A 20,325-nucleotide genomic window follows, 5' to 3' on the forward strand; every position below is an offset into this window, starting at 1 on the left:
CAACTTTAATGTAAGTATTTATTAAATACCTATGACACACAAGGCATTGTGTGAGTTTGGAGAAACCACAGCAAAAGTGAAACAGTTGCTGGTCTAAAGCAACTTACATCTTACTGAGTAAAATTAACGTCATTTTGCATAAATGACTAATAAATTTAAAAGAGTCCTCAAAATAAATCCATGGTCAGAAATTACTGTATGAGGTGCTGAAAATGCTTATACCATATTAAGACTACTACTCATTTCTATACTTTCCCATTTTTCCCAGTTTCCCTCATTCAGATACATTCAGGAAAGAAAAGAAATATTTCTTTCCCTGAATAATTCCACCCTATTCTTTCTTATATGAATAAATACATAACGATATGCTATTATTTATGTATTTAAATGTAAATAAAACTATCTCCAGGACACACGCTTTAAGCCATTTTGCTTTATTTGGCCTCAGTAGCACACTGTTCTAGCTGAATTAGCCAAGTTAAGCAACACAGCTAACCAATACAGACCATTTTTCCAGGAAGAAGATCAAGGCTCTACAAAACACCACTACCGAAAGGCTTCAAGATGCAATCTACTTTTCAGAACAATCTTCATAATAATTTTGTTCCAAATCAACCGTGCTATGTTGTTAGACCACTCCATTTTTGGACAATGTCACAGAAGCTGGTTCCTTGCTACTGAGACCCTGAATTGCGTAGGGAGAAGAGGTACCATGATAGAGGCTTGTACCTCCCCTAGAGTTCATGCCTGAAAATTAACTATCATATTAGACAGATTAAAAAGGAAATCCCCTACCTTTCACTGAGGCTCCTCCATAATTGTGCACCTGAAATAAAAAGTACAACAGAAAACTCAAATCAACTACTTTTCCTTACCAATGTTTTCTTCTAAATAATTTCCAAACAACTTGAAATTAAATAATCTTCCAAACAACTTAAAATTTAAAACCAAAAAGTTTTCCATTATAAACTTGTGAGATAGTACCAGTTAGAGAACAAAATACTTACCTTCACTTGCTCCTTTGCTCACTGTTTCATACTGAAAGTTTAAAATTATCTTAGGAAAATCTAATAATTTTTAATATTCTTAATAATCATTTTTAGAGGAGAAACTAACATGAATAATTATAAAATACGGCAGAGGAAGGGCCAAAGAGGAACAAAGATAAATTTTTTATGCTTTAAAAGGTCTTCAGATTTGTGATTATGAACCAGAGTATCTTATTAAAAATAAGTGTTTCTTAGATTCAAGCAAAGAAGTATTAGTTATTGAATTTTAATCTGACTTAAATGTCTCATTTAGGTCCTACTCAAAACCATTCATTCAAAACCAAACAAGACTCCAAAGTCAAGTCGGCTGTATAGACAGTCTGCCAGATATTTAGACAGCTAGGCAAAAGTCTTTCTTCAACAAGAGGAGAAGACTGGGAAATAACCAACATCACAAGAATTAATAAGGTTTCTTTCTCTTTTCTCAAGAAGCAGAAATACCATTTTCAGATCTGCACAATGCTGGTTCCTAGTAACACAGAAGGCAATTTAATTTGCATCTCCCTAATAAAATAGATTCTAGGTTCATTTATTTTTTTCTTCAGAATTTAAGACATCCGCACTATTAGGTCTGAAGGAACAGGCTCTTTGCAGGTTATTTTACTGAAATCTTCAAGTCGACCTATGACATGAAAATCTGTGAATATACAGCAAAGTGAGTAAACTGACCTACTAAAGTGAAATTGGTTATTAACTCAAGAAGGGAACTTGGGAGTGGTTCCCTAAAGATCCAAACCCAAAAGGCCAGGAAAATGTTGCGTATTTGTGGGAAAACAGCAATCAAGAAAGATATGAAAAGCAAAAATAAAACATTAAAAAGAAAACAAAACTCCGTGGAAAACAACTATGCATTTGCACTTAGAGGATCCTTGCACATCTAGACATACATAACTGAGCTGAATATCAGCTAACAGAGCCAAAGGGAAGGAAGTTACCTATCAGGGCAGATTCTAAAAATCAGGACACATACCTTGAAATGGAAACCAAAAAGGAATTATGGACAAAATACATCATATCAAGAAGATATGACTAAAACTGTACAGGTGTTTATCAAATTCTAGAATGCCAACCCTTAAAGGTAGACTCCGAAGCTTGAAAGGAACAGAGCACAAATAAAAGGAAGGCCTACTTCATACAACAGATGGTGAGACAATGGAATTCACCAATATCAGAACTGGCCCATAACCACTAATCAAAAGATTGACCTGTCAGAGCACAAAGTGTATATAACTTTATTCCTCTTTGGTCCCACCTCTACCACAATTTCAAACTATTCAAGTTACTTTCTCATTTGAAAATTTTATTGTAAGAACATAAAAAATTTGCTTAATTAAAAAAAAACACATCATTAGCTCTCAGCAGTTAATCTAGAATACAGCCATAGTTGCAAAATACAGCTCTCAGCAGATAATCAGGAACATAGCCATATACGCAAAATATATGGGCAGATATATAACAGAAGATAAAAATTTAGAAATGAGGTTTTTTTTTTTAGAAAATTAAAACATTAACTCAATCTGTGAACTTCTTTAATGCTAATTCATGACCCCAAGGAGGTGGAGAATAAAAACAGAAAATATAGATCTAACAGAGATTTGCCTAAATGAATGGGTGACAGAAGCCTAATCTTTGAAGACAACATCAGCTGCAGCAGCATTATAAATGCAGATATCTATATAGAGCCTTCTGGTTACAAATTGATTTACAGTCAGGGGCACTGCTGGGCTCTTCAGAGTTGACTGTTAAATTTTCAGGGTGAGCATTTACATCTCAGAAATTGGCATATGCCAATTAGGGCTTGATTTACTGTTTTGTTGATTTTGAGGCTTAAAAAAATGATGGATAAAATGTTATTAATGCAGATTAAATTTAATGTGAAGAGCCTTTTCAGAGAGCTGCTTATGAGCACATTCTTATTTATAATAGTGTAAGCATTATAACCATTTTACAGATGAGGAAAGGTGTTTAGAGGGATCAAGTGACTTAAGATTTAGAGCTGACAGGGATCTCAGAGATCATTTATTCTAAACTCTCAACCATAGAGATTACGGAAACAGATCTAGAGAGGTTAAGTCATTTGCCCAAAGTCATACATCTAGGAAATGAGGAGAATGCAAATTCCAAGCCAGCTTCAAGGCCAATGCCCTTCTTACTGTACCATGTTGCCTCTATGCCATCAGGGAGAATAGCAATGTACTTCCAACAAACAGCCTTTGGTGCCACGTCAGAGATAGAGGATGGATGGACCACGCAGTAATCATAGGACCAGAAGGTTTGTAGATGGACAGAACCTTAGAGATCTGTTCAATTCCCTCACTTTAGACGTGAGAGAAATGATGCTCAGAGAGATTAAAACCCTTGTCCAAGGTAAGGCAGGTAGTAAAACAATAGGGATGCAAATGTAGGGCCTCTGACTGCAAACACAGTGTTCTTTCAACCATACCAGAGACCGAAATCAATTTTAATATTTAAGTTGGAGACCTTACCCCAATAATTTTCCAATTTTACTATAATGAAGAAAATGTCCCAAGCCAAAGCCTTTACTAATTATTAACTAAAGGTATTTAAATAAGCAAAAAAGTGCACACACAGCTCTCTTCCCAGGATAACCCTGTATCCATATTTCAAAGCTGGCTGGCTCATTTACAAATTGTCAAGTAAGGACTCCCCTGAGTACAAAGTTTGAATCAGGATTTTAAAATATTAAGTTAAAAAATACATTTTAATATTTAGCTAAGCAGTACCTGGTTCAATTTATTAAAGCAATTTTCCATAGTTTTACTTTTTCTAACTTACTATTAATGCATTTTCACTAGCTAGATTATTCTTGTACTTTTTCTTTTAAAACTCGATAAATGATCATTTCTTCTACTAAATGCTAAACTGTGATTCAAATGTTCCTCCACATTTGGGCAGAACTGGCTGGTTCATTAGCACAGAGAATAATACATGGGCTACTTTTTTCATATGGGTAAAATATGTATTTAATTGTTATACTCATTAGGAGATCATTCAGGAGAGGAAAAGGTATTAAAAAACAACTGACCTCCCGAACTGCAAAAGTAGTAAATATTAAGTACAGTTAACTTCTTTGCCAGGTTCAACAACATCTAATGGGGCCATCAACTATCAGCAAAACCACAATGGGGTGGGAAAAATAGGTATAGTCTACTAAATTCATGACAGAGAGATAGGAAGGTTAAGTCCTGGAGAAAAATTTCTTGACAATTAAGAGAGTAACTAAATTGGCAGGTTTCCTTACCTTTCATTCTAGATAATACCATATCTTTTATTATCTGCAAAATTACACGCCCAAGTATCATGACTGAAATCAGATGATATACTCTCCAGGGTGTCAGTGCAAGAAACCTAGAATATTAAAAAATGAAGAATCATTATTGTAATTTCAGCTTTGAGCCTTACAGTTTTTCTTTCAATATCATCCCAAAGTCACAACATTACTATTGTGTGACCAGTATTATATACAATATGTCAAAGAAAACCTTGCTTGGTACCAAAATACAAAACCACCCCAAATTTTGTGCTGAATTTTCTATTATAAAATCCTAATTTGGGTGGATAGTTTATCTTAAGTGTAATCCAAATTATAAGCACAATACTGATCAAAATAATAAGCTCCCAATAAATATTCAGTGAGTCAGATATACCAAATTCAGAGAGGATTAGAAAAAGTCCTTAAAACCTTCGTAGTAGCATGGACCCTTCTGACAATCTAATGAGGCCTTATAGATTCCCATTCTCGGAATAATGTTTTTAAATGTATAAAGTAAAATGCAGAGGACTATATAGAAAGAGTAATCAAAATATTTTTTAAAACAAGTTCATGGATCCCAAGTTAAAAATCCTTGGGTTACAAACACACAGCTACAGGGCTCATAGTAGTTGCTAGATACTGGCCCTGATGATTGTTAACACAACCTCCCTCCCGTTTTATCTTTTCCTAGCCAAAGCAATCTCTGATTTTCCCTATTTCTTATCAACTGTTAGGATACATCTAGTAGTGATTTAGAGCTGGTAAAAATCATCTACAGAACAATTTCCTCACTTTACAGAGAAGGAACTTGAGGCTCTAAAAAGTTAAATCATTTGCGTAATATCACATACGAAGAAGAGCAAAGCTGTAATTTAAACCCAGGTCTTCTGACTACAAACTAATTAGATTTTCATTTAGCCTATCACCTCCCTCTTCACTAATCTGACAAATGCTTATGAACTTCATTGCCAAATCTCATGTCCTTTTCTCAATCCCTGTCCTTCTTGACCTCTGAGTATTTGAGACAGCTAACCACCCTTCTGCTACCTGACTGCTCTCTGGAACTTTGTGACACTGTTCCCCCAAGGGTCTCCTTCTCCCTGACCTGATTACTCCTCATTTTCCTTTGCTGGTTCATCACTCATATGATGCCCAATATAATGTACAGTATAATTGTACCACCACCACTCCCGCTCTGTCCTGAGTCCTCTTCTCTTCTCTCTCTATGCTCCCTCAGCTGGTGACCTCATCAGTTTCCATGGGTTTACTTATTTCTACAATCATGCAACCACTACCCTAGTTCAAGCCCTAATCACCTCTCACTGGGGCTATCATAATAACCTTTTAACTGGCCTCTATGAAACCCCCCCTTCAATCCTTCCTCTACAGCATAGATCTGATCATGTCACTCATTTCTCTCCTCAGCAAAGTCCAGTGACTCCCTATTATCTATAAAATCAAAGCCTTTTACCAGCCTTAAAACCCCACACAGCCTGGCCTTAACTTACCTTTAAATTGTTCTCTCCCTAGCCTAACCTTGTGATGTTTCTCACACAAGGACCTCCAATACCCATCTCTAGGAAGCTGCACTAGATGTCCCGCATGCCTGGAATGCACTCCCTCCTCACACCACATCTCAGAAGCCCAAGTCACCTTCAAGATTTAGCTCAACCACCATCTTTACTGCTAAACCCCATTTCTAGTGTCCTCTTTCCCCTCACCTTGTATTTATTTTGTATATATCTAACAAGGTACACGTTGCTTTACTCCAATAGAATGTAAACTCTTGGAAGGCAGAAATTGTTTCACTTTTGTCTTCGTCTTCTCACCTCCACACGTTTATTATATATGTTTGGTGAATGACTGAACTATGCATAAGAAGGCAGCATGGAATAGTAAAGAGAAACTAGGCCATAGGGTCAGGAAGGTCTGGGATTGAGTCTTGACTCTGACGTATAAGAGCTGCATGATCTTGGCAACGCCCTAAAACTAAAAATTAGCAATGAATTGGTGATCCACATTGGCAAAAGAAGTTTCCTACCCTATAAACACCACAGGCATCTCAAATCTAACAGGTCCAAAAGAGAACTCATCTTTTCCACAAAGTTCACCAATCTTAGAAAAACCCCTATCACTGGGAAAGTCACCAACATCCTTCTAGTCACCCGTTTGTAACATCAGGATTATAGTCAGCTCATCACTAAAGGTTTAGTATCAGAAGACATCTTATAGATCAAGTCCAACCCTCTGATTTTACAGAAGAAACTGAGGTTCAGAGAGCCCCAGGTTCAAAGAAGGTAGGGTACTACATGTTTTGGGGGATAAATATACAAATAACAAATTTCATGGCCTTAAGCAGCTTACAAAAACAGTGTAACACTATGACATACATGTTACTCTAGTAATTCAAAGTGAAAGACAGTGCTTTGGGGAGGGGAAAAGCAGCATGGAGGGAAAAATTTTAATGGGGATGTGGCACATAGAGAGCCCCACTTGGCTTGCTCATTTGATGCAATTCCCAATATAGAGAAGTAGGAAGCAGAAATCCCTAGGAGAGACTGTGAAGCACATGCACATTTTGTAAATGGTTCCAGATGACTAAACATGTGGTCAGAAATTTTTGTTTTTCAACTGGTTGTATAGCCAGAACCATCAAAAATGCTTGAGTCAGCTTTAACTATCTATTTCATTCATTTCTAGGGGAATTCAATGACATTTCTCTCAAGAAACCTAGTAAGTGACCACGTGAGCCTCTCCAGGCCTTCATCCTCACTGAAACCACAGGCCCCAAGAAATGGGCTTTGGTTCTTGGCCTCCATGTGTGTCTTTCTAGGTGAATTGAATGCAGCCTCCTCAACTTTGTGAGTTCAAGGGGTGTATAAGGTACATTGGTGTTTCAGAATTTCAGGACAAGATTTATAGTCAGCACAAAATTGATGCCCTCAGGAACAAGGAGTAATCTTCAGAAGCGACCTTTGGGATCTCAGCCTAGCAGAAAGACTTATTTGGCAGTGAAACCACTTTTGGACAAGAATTTGGTGAGACTGATGCCTTGTAGGAACTGTGCTAAAATGTTAAGTCTATCTGCCAGACCAAAGCAGTATAGGGGAGAATATGCCCTAGAGAAATACAGGGAAATGTCTATACACATTTATAATTACTATATATTTGAAGTAAATAAGCTTTGTAAAATTTACCTACTGTTGGGGATGCCCATCAATTGGGGAATGGCTGAATAAACTATGGTATATGAATGTAATGGAGTACTATTGCACCATAAGAAATGATGAACAAGAAGACTTCGGAAAGGCTGGAAGGACTTATATGATTTGATGCTGAGTGAAAGGAGCAGAACCAGGAGAACTTTGTGCACAGCAACGACCACAGTGTGCGAGAGTTTTTTCTGGTAGACTTGGAATTTCATAATAATTCAAGAACTTATTAAAAAAAAAATCCCAATGGTGGATTTCTAAGGCAAAATGCCTTCCACACTAAGAGAAAGAAATATGGAAGTCATTTGCAGAATGTAGCAGATCATGTTTGTGTGTATGCGTGTTTCTGTGTATCATGTTTTGATTTGTTATATGATTTCTTCCATTTATTTTAGTTCGACTACATAACATGACTATAGTGAAAATGTACTCAATAGGAAAGTATATATAGAACCTATACAGAATTGTATGCGGTCATGGGGGGAAGGGGGATAGTGGGGGCTAGGTGTGGGGGGGATAAAATCTTAATTTTATGGCAGCAATTGTAAACCATTAAAAATAATAAAAAAATAAAAAATAAATAAAAAATAAATGTACCTACTGTTAAGTGGTTAAATGAAATTGTGATGCTACCAGGCTCCCCTAAAAATAAGGGAAATGCAGCCAATGGGGGCTCAAGCTTTTGAACTGGATAAAAGACCCCTAATCTATCTATCTCTTGAGAGATAAAGTAGTCTGCCCCATTCTGGGAGAGGGTCCGGGGTACACATGTCACAAAATGACAAAATCATAGATTTCAAATAGGAAGGGACCTTGGAGATTACCTAGTAAACCTCCACATTTTACAGAGAACTTCAGTGCTTTGCCCAAGGTAACAGCTACGATGAAATGGCACTGAGGTTAAATCTTGAAGACCAATATGAAATAAAAGAGGCTGAGCTGGAGAGGTGAGAAATGCCAGAAGGAATGAAGTATAGCACCAAAGCATAAAAAAAATGAGACAGACTTAAGACACAGTGATTGATCCAGCTGCTCTGGAACTTATGGTACATGAAGGAAAACTAAATAGGTAAGTAGAGACCAAGTAAACACTTTAATCCAATACAACAAATATTTGTGACTTATGCCACTGGACTCAGGTTAAGGCCCTTTAAATCTCAGTTGCAGAGAGTCAACCAACTCCTCCCACTTCTTTAGATCTTATTAGAACAATTTTTCTTGATTACACTGACCTAACCCCATTCGCTGTAAGCTGAACATGCCAATCACGCTGACCTCAGGTCTGGACACTGGCCCTGGTTCGGACTGTTTTCAAGCCTCTGTTCATGACGTTGCTCCTGGACTTCCTTAACCTGTGAGTGAATCCTGGTCCTGTCCCTACCGTACCCTCAGCATTTTCAAAAACCCTTGACTTGGCTTCCTCTTTCTGGATTACATCCCTGTACTGTCCTTTGGCTTCTAAGAACCACATCTCAACATGGACTCTTTCCTAATCTGGGGGAGCTGTTCCAGGAGTGCACCACACTTGTCCCTGGCTCTTAAATGCCCTCCAGTGGCCTATTTGCAACACCATCTTCCTTTGTACCACACAAGATGCTAGATGTTAGAATCAAGGAGCACCTGACTTCATTTCCCTGACTCTTCCGAATAGCATTTTTTTCTTGGTCTAAAGAAAGAAGGAAAAATTACTCTCACTCTTCACAATAAACAGCTCCACTATAATTAGTTTTAAATAGGCCAAATGATGTTACAGAATCACTGACTCCTCAGAGGCTTTTCCTTTTGGGTTCATTCCTCCTATCCTGTCTGAAAGTGCTTATCACAACTATTCATACTTACATGACAGCACTTTGAAGTTTGCAAAGCATTTTCTCTCCATCTCCTCTAAGCAGTAGGAAAAAAACAAACCAACAAACTAGCATGAACTATATACAATGGGGACTAATTCTCAGTGTTAATCTCTACTATGGAAGGGAATCACAATTTCAAAAAGACACATTTAATTTAAACATGCTTTGGGTCACACAGTGTGAAAGTCTAATTCCTGCCTTGATCACCTTAGGATTCACATCATCAGTTCACCTCCTAGCCTACTAGCATAAAGCAATGGAGCCTTTCTCCATAGGCCTCCATTCCCCAGACCTATGCAGACAAGGATGTAAAGCCCAGGAATATACACTCAACTGCCTAAGAGGAAATATAGGAACAGGAATCTACCACCTAGAAATAGCATCTCCAAGACACAGCAAAACCCCTGGCTCACCAGTCTTAACACAGATGACCAACATAAGCAAGTCCCTTGATAAAATGCTTTTTATGTCTTTCAGCCACTCTCCCAATGATGACTGGGAAAAACTGCCCCACCCCACTTCTGTCTTTATCCCTTTAAATTCCTGCTTTCTGCCTTGACAATTCTTTACACTATTGTCTTATTAGGGAAAAGAAGGAAGCAGTGGGGCAAGGCCACCTCTAACTTCTACTGTCCAACACGTTCTGGGTTTTTTGTGGGGGGCACATATGGCTATCCCTATTTCATATGACTTCCTAACACCATATGGGTGCTGACTGCTCTGAACACACTTTCCTTCACTGTGAGGAAGTCACTGAACTCTGGAAAGTGATAGTAGTTAACAAAAACTCATATCTGGTTCTCTACTACATAAAAAAGATTCAAGTTTGAAAATGGTTTATGTCTCTCATTTGAAGACCAATCAAGTTAAATTTTAAAAGGCTCATTAACAAAAAGTCAGCTACCATTTGACATGCTTTAGCCACGGCTTTCACAAATAATAACTACTAAGGTATTATTGTTGTTAAGTCTTTCAGTTGTACCCAACTCTTCATGATTCCATACGGGATTTTCCTGGCAAAGATAGTAGAATGGTTTGTCATTTTCTCCTCCAGTTCATTTTATAAATGAGGAAGCTCAGGCAAACAAAGTTAAACCTGAATTGCCCAGGTTCACACAGCTAGGGAATGTCTAAGGCCATATATGAACTCAGGTTTTCCTGACTCCAGGCCCAACACTCTATCCAATGAACATACAGCTGTCCCTTACTAAAGTATAGAGAGGAGTTCTAATCTCTATCAATGGAGGGTGTATCCATAATTATTAAATCATAGATTCTAGACATATAAGGCACTATGCTAGGCAACAGAGATATAAAGATGTATAACAACATAATCCCTGTCCTCATGAGTTTTCAATCAAGGAATATAGACATATAGACAAATAATCATATACTTTCTTAAAATATATTTTTCCATAATTACATGTCAAAGCGATTTTTTAAAAGTTTTCAGTTTCAAATTCTCTCCCTCTTCTTTCCTCCCCTCCATCTTCCCGGCCCCCCCCCTTCCCTAAGATGGTAAGAAATCAGATATAGGTTATACATATGCAATCATGCGAAGCATTTCCACATCAGTAATTCTGTACAAAAAGACTTAAAAGAATGAAAGTTAAAAAAAAAAACCCAGTATCCCCTTTAATCCAGAAATACCACTGCTAGGTCTCTATTCCAAAGATATCAAAAAAGGGGTGGGGAGAGCCTATTTATACAAAAATATTTTCAGCAGCTCTTTTGGTGGTGGCTAAGAACTGAAAATCAAAGGGATATCTATCAATTGGTGAATAGCTAAGCAAGCTGTGGTATATGATTGTGATAGAACATTACTGTGCTATAAGAAAGGACAAGTTGGATGAGTTCAGAAAAGCCTGGAAAGACTTACATGAACTGACAGAAAGTGAACAGAACCAGAAGAACTTTGTACACAGGAACAGCAATACTGTAGAACAGAGAAGTGTGAATAACTTGGCTATTCTCAGCAATACAATCATCCAAGACAAGCCCAAAGGACTAATGATGAAGCATGCTATCTGCCTCCACAGAAAGACCTGATATTGTTTAAATGACCATATGCTAACTCACATTACAATTAAGTACATAACAGAGGTCTAATGGAAAGATCATGAAATTTAAGAAGAGAGAGATAGATAAAAAGACTTCATGGAAAAGGCAGTACCTGAGCTAGGCCTTGAGGGAAAAGAAAGATTTTGTCAAGGAGCATACTAGAAGTTTTGGGTAGGGATGATGGTGTGTACAAATAAAGAGAGTCAGGGAAAAGCAGGAAAAGAGTGAGGAAGTAGTCTAACTTACTTTAATGTTAACAGAATAGGAAGATCTTCCCCACCCATTAACAGGTCTAACACATGGAGCCTATGGTCACATGGAGCTCAGACTGGGTGGAGCTTGCCCAAGGTGGAGAGAGAGAGGGGAGAAAGCTGTGAGTGGGCAGAGGGAGGAATTTGTCTAGGGGAACTTGTTTTTGTGGGAAGGTCTGACAGAAAGAAGGTTTAAGATGTTGGTGCTCCCTGGATCAGTGATAAATAAACCATCGAATCTTACCTCCTGGTACCAATGATGTTCCAAATAAATATTTTGGTTTTGCCTCTGAGGTAGAGTTTATTATATTTTACAGCTTGACCCTGGAAATACACATGCATATTCAAAGCAGCTGCTACGGGTACCATATTGGTGTTACATTTACAGAGTGAACAAAAAACAGTAATATGAAAAATAAGGCCTAAAAGGCAGGCTGGTGTCAGATTACTGAGAGCTGTAAATATGAAAGGATCTGTATTCTATTTTGCAGACAATGGTGACCACTTGAGTTTTCTGAAAGGGAAAGTGACATAGTCATACTTGTGCCTTAGGATGGTAATTCTAGTAGCGTATAAAGAATACACTGGAAAAGGAGGATAGAAAAAGGGAGATCAATTATGAGGCTACTATAGGGAGTCAAATCTGGAAGAAGTAGACAGTAGTTCCCCCCACCAAACTTCTTCAAGTATTTAAAGAATGCATCAGAGTAAATTCTGATTCAGTACCCAAGAAAAAGTCAGTGAGTCTTTTTTTCCAACCCAGGTCTGTTTAGGAAGACAAAAAAGAGAAGTTTTCAGATACTTGTGACAGGGCTGGCCTGGAGCTCTCTGTCCCTGGAGCATGCCAGCACTGAGGGACTAAGAGAGAGCTGAGACTGGACACCAGGGCAAGACTCACTGGCGCAGGAACATATTCCAGGGGATCCCAGAATTAGATCAGAGTGCAAGAACTATGACCCTGAAGAACTGTTACCCTCCACCCAGTTACTAGCTTTAGATTCAGGGCAGGCTGAGGAGAGGCCTTACACTTATGGGTGCCACAGAGGAATGATCTCAAAGGAGAATGATAGAGGATAAAAATGGGAAACAAAATGAGTTATACTGAAAGAGGTACAAAACTTTACCCAAGAAAATAACTCCCTGAAAATTATAATGGACCAAAAAAGAAATTAATGATTCCATGAAACATCAAGAAATAGCAAAACAAACAAAAACTAAAAGAACAGAGAATGTGCGATATCTCACATTTTCAGAAAAAACAACTTCTGAGGAAAACAAATCAAGAAGAGAGAATTAAAGATTCAATGGAATACCTGAAAGCCATGACCAAAAAAGCTGACATATATTTCAAGAAATCTTAAAAGAAAACTGCCCAGATCCAAAGAGATCATTAAAAAGGGAAAAGGATCCATATGTATAAAAATATAGCAGCTCTTTTTGTGGTGGCAAAGAATTGGAAATTGACAGGATGCCCATCAATTGGGGAATGGCTGAACAAGCTGTGCTATATGAACATAATGGAATATAGACTACTGTGCTATAAGAAATGATGAGCAGGATCATTTCAGAAAAATCTGGAAAGACTTACAGGAACTGATGCTGAATGAAGTGAGCAGAACCAGGAGAACACTGTACACAGTAATTGCAACATGTGTGATAACCAATTAGAATTAGCTCTTTTCAGCAATACGATGATCTAAGATAATTCCAAAAGACTCATTATGAAGAATGTAATCCACATTCAAAGAAAGACCTATGGGGGGGGTCTGAATGCAGAACAAAACATACTAGTTTCTCTTGTTTTTTTTCTCATGATGTTTCCTTTTTGTTCTGATTCTTCTTTCACAACATGCCTAATATGGGAATATGTTTACTATGACTGAATATGTACAGCCTATATTAAATTACCTGCCATCTTGGGGAGGGGGAAGAGCAGGGAGGGAGAAAAAATTGGAAATCAAAATCTCAAAAGATAAGTGAATGTTGAAAAATAAATAAAACTACTTTTAAAAAAAGATGAAGAAAAAAGAAAATTGTCCAGATCACTTGGAACAAAAGGGCAAACAGAAGCTGAAAGAATCCACCATCACCTCCTAAAAGAAACCCTAAAAATGAAAACTCTCAGGAACCTAGACCGTCCAGGTCAAAGAAAAAGTACTGAAAGAAAAAAAAAAGAATTTAAGTACTGAGGAAGTAGTCAGAACCACTCAATATTTAGCAGCTGTCACAACAGAAGTGGAGGGAAGTTAGGGAGGTGAACAGAATTTTAGAAAAGTTAGATATGATTGACCTCTGGAGGAAAATGAAAGGGGATAGAAAGGAATATACCTTTTTCTCAGCAACACATAGCACCTACACAAAAACTGACCATGTACTAGGGCATAAAATCCTCACAATCCAATGCAGAAAGGCAGGAATATTAAATACATCCTTTTACCTCATGACTAATGTGAAAATACGTTTAACATGAATGTGTAAAATAGAGCCCACGTCAGATTGCATAATGTCTTGGGGAGGGGGAAGAAGAGAAAATTTGAAACTCAAAATCTTATGAAAGTGAATGATGAAAACAAAAATAAGTTATTACAAAAAAAAGAAGTGGAGGGTCAGATAGCTGAAGTGATTTGCTTAAAATCATGGTTAATAAAAAGAACATTTAGGATAAAAGTTGGGAATATATAAGAAGGACTTGCTAGCTACAAGGCAAGGAAAGTACAAGACATGGGAAGGCTAAGGGATGAGTCAGGTCAAAGATTGTAATGAATGTTAGCATACCTAACTGTTCAATGCTTCCCCTAAGGATGGCTTCCAGAGCTTGACTATACTGAGTAGGGCTCCTGCTGGCTCTAAGGGGTGCTTCAGGAACAGTATAACCTAGATAGTATAGTATTGTCCTACTATACCCAGCAGTGGAGAGATAGGGGTGGCAGAAGAGGACTGATACTGTTAATTTGTACTAACTGAATTGCAAATATTTCAAAATAGATAACAAAAAAAATATAATTCCAGTTTCAGTCTGTTCGGAGTGAGACAATGTCATCTGAGTTTCTCATAAAATGAAAAGAAAATTATGTCTAATGTGCTTTTTTTTTTTCCTTCTTTGGAATTTATACAACTCACAGAATTAATTTAAATAGAACCCTTAATTTTCAGGACTTTTATAAAATAAATGTTTTCTCTAATCACAGTAGAAAGTACGACTTCATAAAACATAAGGATTTATCAGCTCTGTTATTCGTATAACAGAACCTTGAATTTTACTGACAATTGATTCTATTTTCTTATCAACTCTTGGGAACACTGGCAGTCCCTCATCCAATTTAATACAAGCAAGCCTGACTCAAACAATGCAGTCTTTAGTCTTTGTCAATCAACCATTTATAAAGAACTTTGTAAAACATCTAAAAAAGAATTCTGGGAGGAATTCAGTGTTAAACAGAGCTTCTCTGGGATTTGGACTATTTTGTACTTCTCTCTTAGTTTTTATACTTTCATGTAAGTGCTAAATAATTCATATAAATGGAAGGAAATGACAAAACTGAGGGGGGAAGTCACAAAAATAAGAAGTCTGTATTCTGCACACGAACCTCAAGACCTTGCTTAAAAATAAAGTGGAAGATCTTGTATAACTGACTGCAAAGTGGAAAAAGGTATCAAAATGACCCCATACTTTGACAGAAATTAGAAAATTACCTCAGGTTTGCAGAGAATTATTTTTGGAAATAATACATCTATCAAATTTAATCACTAGACCACCCACATTTTCCAATGCTAACCCCTCATTACCTCCCTCCCCTTCCTGCCACCTTGCCTGCTCAACCCTCTCAATTACTCCCCATGTCAATAGGCTTCAGAGAGAAGTCAAGCATTGTCTACTGCCAAAGACAGTCTAGTTGCCAAAAAATAACACTATCCACGCATATCCAATGAGGGAGGCACTGTTTGAAAGTAGAAAGAAGTACAAGATCAGATAATTACAAGGTATGCTTCAAAGTCATGCATTTTAACATAAAGAGGAGAGAGGAGAAAAGGAAAGAGAAGTCGAGCAGTGAGACAAAAAGAAAGCGAAACCTAGGGAAACAACAAAAAAAAGGAGCCAAGGAAACCAAACTGGGGAAAGGGAAAGAAACAGTTAATTAAAATTCTTACTGATCTACCAACTTATTTAGTTTTCTGGCACTGAAGTATAAGATTATTTTTCAGGCTGTGTGCTAAATAGTACAAATTTAAATAATGCCCCCAAGTCCCCTACTCCACCCAAAGCAAAACTTTACAAATGCCCAACTCCTTACATCCTGCTTACTATCTCATGAGGTTATAAACCCCAAGCACTCCTCTCGTATACCCATAAGAACACTGCAAATGTGAGCAGTGGTGATTTCCATGAACAAATTTCTTCTGTCATTCAGAAATCTTTGTTGTCTGTGAGATGCCCAACACAGCATTCATTTCTAAGAATGTGAAGAAAATGTTGGATAACTAAGGTCCTGTCCTCCAAGTGTTTACAATCTTGTTGGGGAGATAAGACCCTTGCAAATGTGATTTTCCTTACATTACAAAGCAGGCAAATAGCACAGGCAGAGCTGAAAGGTATTTGTTGCTCAGTCATCTTCAGTCATATCCAACTCTTCATGACCTCATTAGGGATTTTCTTGGCAAAGGTACTGGAGTGGTTTGCCATTTTCTTCTCCAGTTCATTTTTGCAAATGAGAAAACTCAGGCAAATAGGGTTAAGCAACTTGCCCAGGGTCACGGAGCTAATAAGTATCTCAGGTGAGATTTTGAACTCAGGTCTTCCTGTCTTCAGGATGGACCTCTACTCAATGCACCACCTATAGAAATTTTTTATTTCAGTATCTCACTTTACTCAGGAAGAAAATATGTACCCCACACCCAAAAATGTACAGAGACAGGCAGATAGGTGGTGCAGTGGACAGAGTGCTAATCCATCCAAATTATCTACCAGACTCCCACATGACCAGCAGCATTAGAGGCATGACCTGCTCAGGCTTGAGAGTTCAGTCATTAACTAGGACATACAAGGAAACTAGGTGACAAATATTAAACAGGACCTCAGCCTCCTTTAGCACCTTGATCTCATGTGATAAAACTACCAGCAAGGGTATGTTAATAGGACAAGAGAGCTTACGTAGAAGAAGACAATGCTGGAAATGGAAATGTCTTTTTACCTAGAAAAAGAAAACACTGTCAATTTAATAATACTAATAGCAGAAGAAGCTTAACAGACTAAAAAATCTTTCAGCTACTCAAACCTGCTTATTCTCAAAGTCATTTTTTCTCCTGCTCCAATGATTATACAATATATCTGTACAGGAAATATCAAAAGATATGATTTACAGAAGCCAGGTTGAAATGTTTCACTTAATAAACTGAACCAATAAAAAAAAATATGAAAGCTGCAGTGTCTGTGAAAGTTATGTAAGAGACTGATTTGATCCAAACAAGAAGGATTTTGTGATGTCTTATGCTAAATTAAAATTATGCTGTACTGGCCCCCATTTAGGGGACATCTATAATCATTCTTGTTAATGCCTTAGCCTGCCTGCGATGGCTACTCATCTGAAGCCCCAAACTAAATGACAAAGGAGTCCGGCGTTTGATCAACATAAATGGGTACAAGACATACGCTGTTGCTGTTCAGTTGTGTCTGACTCTTCATGACCCCATTGGGGATTTTCTTTGCAAAGACATTGCAATGGTTTGCCATTTCCTTCTCCAGCTCATTTTATATATGAGGAAACTGAGGCAAAAAGGGTTAAGTGACTTGCCCAGGGTCACACAGCCAGGATCTAAGGCCAAGTTTGAACTCTGGAAGAAGAGTCTTCCTGACTCCAGGCCCAGAGCTCTATCCATCAAGGTACCTAGCTGCCTACAAGGACCTGTGTACCTTGTTTATAGACATTAAGTTCTGCCTATAGCTATGTATGAATAAGTACATATAATATGAATACATACACACACACACGTTAAGAGATGGTATAGAAGGCAGCTAGGAGGCACACTGGATAGAGCACTGGTCCTGGAGTCAGGAGGACCTGAGTTCAAATTCAGCCTCAGATACTTACTAGCTGTGTGACCCTGGCATGTCACTTAACCCCAATTGCCTCCAAAAAAAAGTGAAGAAGATGGATGGCATAAATATGTAATTTAATCCAGTCCAATCCAACAAGCATGTATATATATGGTGCTCTCAAGGAGTTTAGCATGTTCCACTGGGGCACACAGCACGTAAACAGATAAGGGCATTCATGAGAATCTGAGGAGGAAGAAAGCACTAAAAGTCTAGGAGTTTAGTGAAGGAGGTAGCACGTAGGATGACCCTGAATAGTCTACTAGAGAGTCTACAAGACAGAGATGAGGAGGGATGAACTCCAGACACCGAAGATAAGACTATGCAAAGGAAAGGAGCTAGTAGATGAGATGCCAAATTCAAAGAACAGTTAAGTAGGCTAGTTTTGCTAGAACACTGAACAAATCAATAAATTTTTTAAAAACTTATTAAGTATTTACTATATGCCAAGAATTTTGCTAATAAAGGAGACTAATGTGCAACAAACCTGGAGATGGAGGCCTCACCCAGACTGTAAAGACAGTGAAATGACAAAATGAGCAGTTTGTCCTTCATCCTAGAGATTATAAGAAGGCACTAAAGATTCCTGGGCATAAAGAGGAGAGGCAAGGTCAAGATTGTGCTTGAGATCACTTTGGCAATTACATGGAGCTCTTAGCCTCCTAGTGCAACCTGAACCAGATTTAATGCAACTAGAAAATCATGAACAAAATAAAATATAATAAAATATGGATCATTTTTCAAACTAAGTTGATTTGTAGCCAACAGGAATCCTTATATACTAATCTGTAGGGCACCCATTTCTATTTGAGTTTGACACTGCTGGCATGAAGCAAGGAAAGGAAAGAGCCTGGAAACTGAGTAAAATTAGAAGGCTGTGGCAGTACTTCAATTGAGAGGTGATGAGGGCCTGAGTTAGGGAGAGAAGGTGACAGGTGCAAGAAAAGTGATGAAAGGAGAATCAAGCATAAATGGCAAGTGGTTAGATATAGGGGCTGGGTGAGAATGAAGAATTAGGAGTGACTCACAAGGTGCAAATCTGAGTGACTAGAAAGTTGGCAATCTCAATTGTCTTTTAGTGGCCAAATGTAGCAATTACCAATATTTATTATTTGCAGATGTCTAACACTCAAGGCAGTGTGTAAAACACAAAGCTGGATATAGTCTTTACACAAATAAGGTGCAATGCAAATAATGGACCAATAACAGGCAAGGGGAAGTACAGAAATTTAGTCAACTCCTAGTCACCTACGCCAATAAAAGGAAGCATTGGAATAAATAATTCAGAGATGTGAACAGTCCTCCTGGTGGGATTACTATCAGAGGGTGGGCCATAGCCTTGACTTAGACAGTAGAAGACAGTTTTCAAGATTTGTTCGAAATCACAACTTTACTGTAAATTCAGTTGCTTTTGTAATAGTGTAAACTATCTGTTAATTTCCTTGTCAGGAAAGAATAGTGATAGCCTTCAACATGACGTATACATGAGAAAGTATTACATGCTGAATCTTTGATACTTGGTTCTTAGCATACTCTCTCAAATGACAAAGAGGAAGCACGACAGAGTAAAAAGGATGAATTTTAAGTCAAGTGATCTGAGTTCAAGTCTTGACAATTATTAGTTGTGTGACTAGAAACAAGTTACTCAACCTCTGAGACCTCATTTATTAATCTGCAAAGTCGAGGTATTAATATTTGGACTAGCTATACTACAGGATTACAGTAGGGAAAATACTTATAATACAATATGCAATCTAAGTTATGATTATGACAAAAAACAATTTAATAAAATCATAAAATCTCAAGCGTTAGAAGGATCTTCAAAGGTTATCTGTTCAAGTTAACAAGAACTTACTGAGTGCCTATGTACTGTTCTTTTGCAATGTCTGCCCCTCAAGTATATGTGTATATACATATATAGATGTAGATATACACACACACACATATATATACATATACTTACGCATACATACAACGCTACACACACATACACATATATATATACATTCATACATAAATATATATACATATCTTTCATGCCTGGAATGCTCTCCTCATCTTCACCTCCTGGCTTCCTTCAAATCCCAGCTAAAATCCCACCTTCTACAGGAAGCCTTTCCTAATCCCTCTTAATCCTAGTCTTTATCTTCTGCTGATTTTTATCCAATCTATACTGCATATAACTCTGTCTGTATAAGGTTGGTTTCACGTTGTCTCCCTCACTAGACTGTGAGCTCCCTGAGAGCAGACTTTTACCTTTCCTTGTATGCCCAATGTGTTAGAACAGTGCCCCACACACAGCAGATGCTTAATAAATGCCTAATGATGATCATTAAAGAGAGCACTTGGCTGTGGAGTCAGAGGACCACAAATTACATCTCCTTTATCACTTACATGACCTTGGGCAAATCAATTAACCTCCCTGGCACTCAGTTTCCTCATTCTTATGAGTTCAAATCTGGCCTTAGACCAGACTGTGACCACAGGCAAGTTACTTTAACCCTATTTGCCTCCATTTCCTCAATTGTAAAGTGAGC

General features: G+C 37.7%; 1 protein-coding gene across 2 annotated transcripts in view; it reads right to left on the minus strand.

The window, feature by feature from the left end:
• The window catches only part of RETREG1 (reticulophagy regulator 1), a 156,724-nt gene that overhangs the window by 113,189 nt on the left and 23,210 nt on the right, over window positions 1–20,325 (minus strand). For both annotated transcript variants that reach the window (XM_072605460.1, XM_072605461.1), the window contains exons 2-3: window positions 4,312–4,418; window positions 796–826 (exon numbers count right to left, since the gene is read on the minus strand). In XM_072605460.1, coding sequence (XP_072461561.1) covers window positions 796–826; window positions 4,312–4,418 — 138 coding nt within the window. The remainder of the gene's footprint in view (window positions 1–795; window positions 827–4,311; window positions 4,419–20,325) is intronic.

This window comes from Notamacropus eugenii, chromosome 4 (genome assembly GCF_028372415.1).
Source record: "Notamacropus eugenii isolate mMacEug1 chromosome 4, mMacEug1.pri_v2, whole genome shotgun sequence".
Classification (NCBI taxonomy): Eukaryota; Metazoa; Chordata; class Mammalia; order Diprotodontia; family Macropodidae; genus Notamacropus; species Notamacropus eugenii.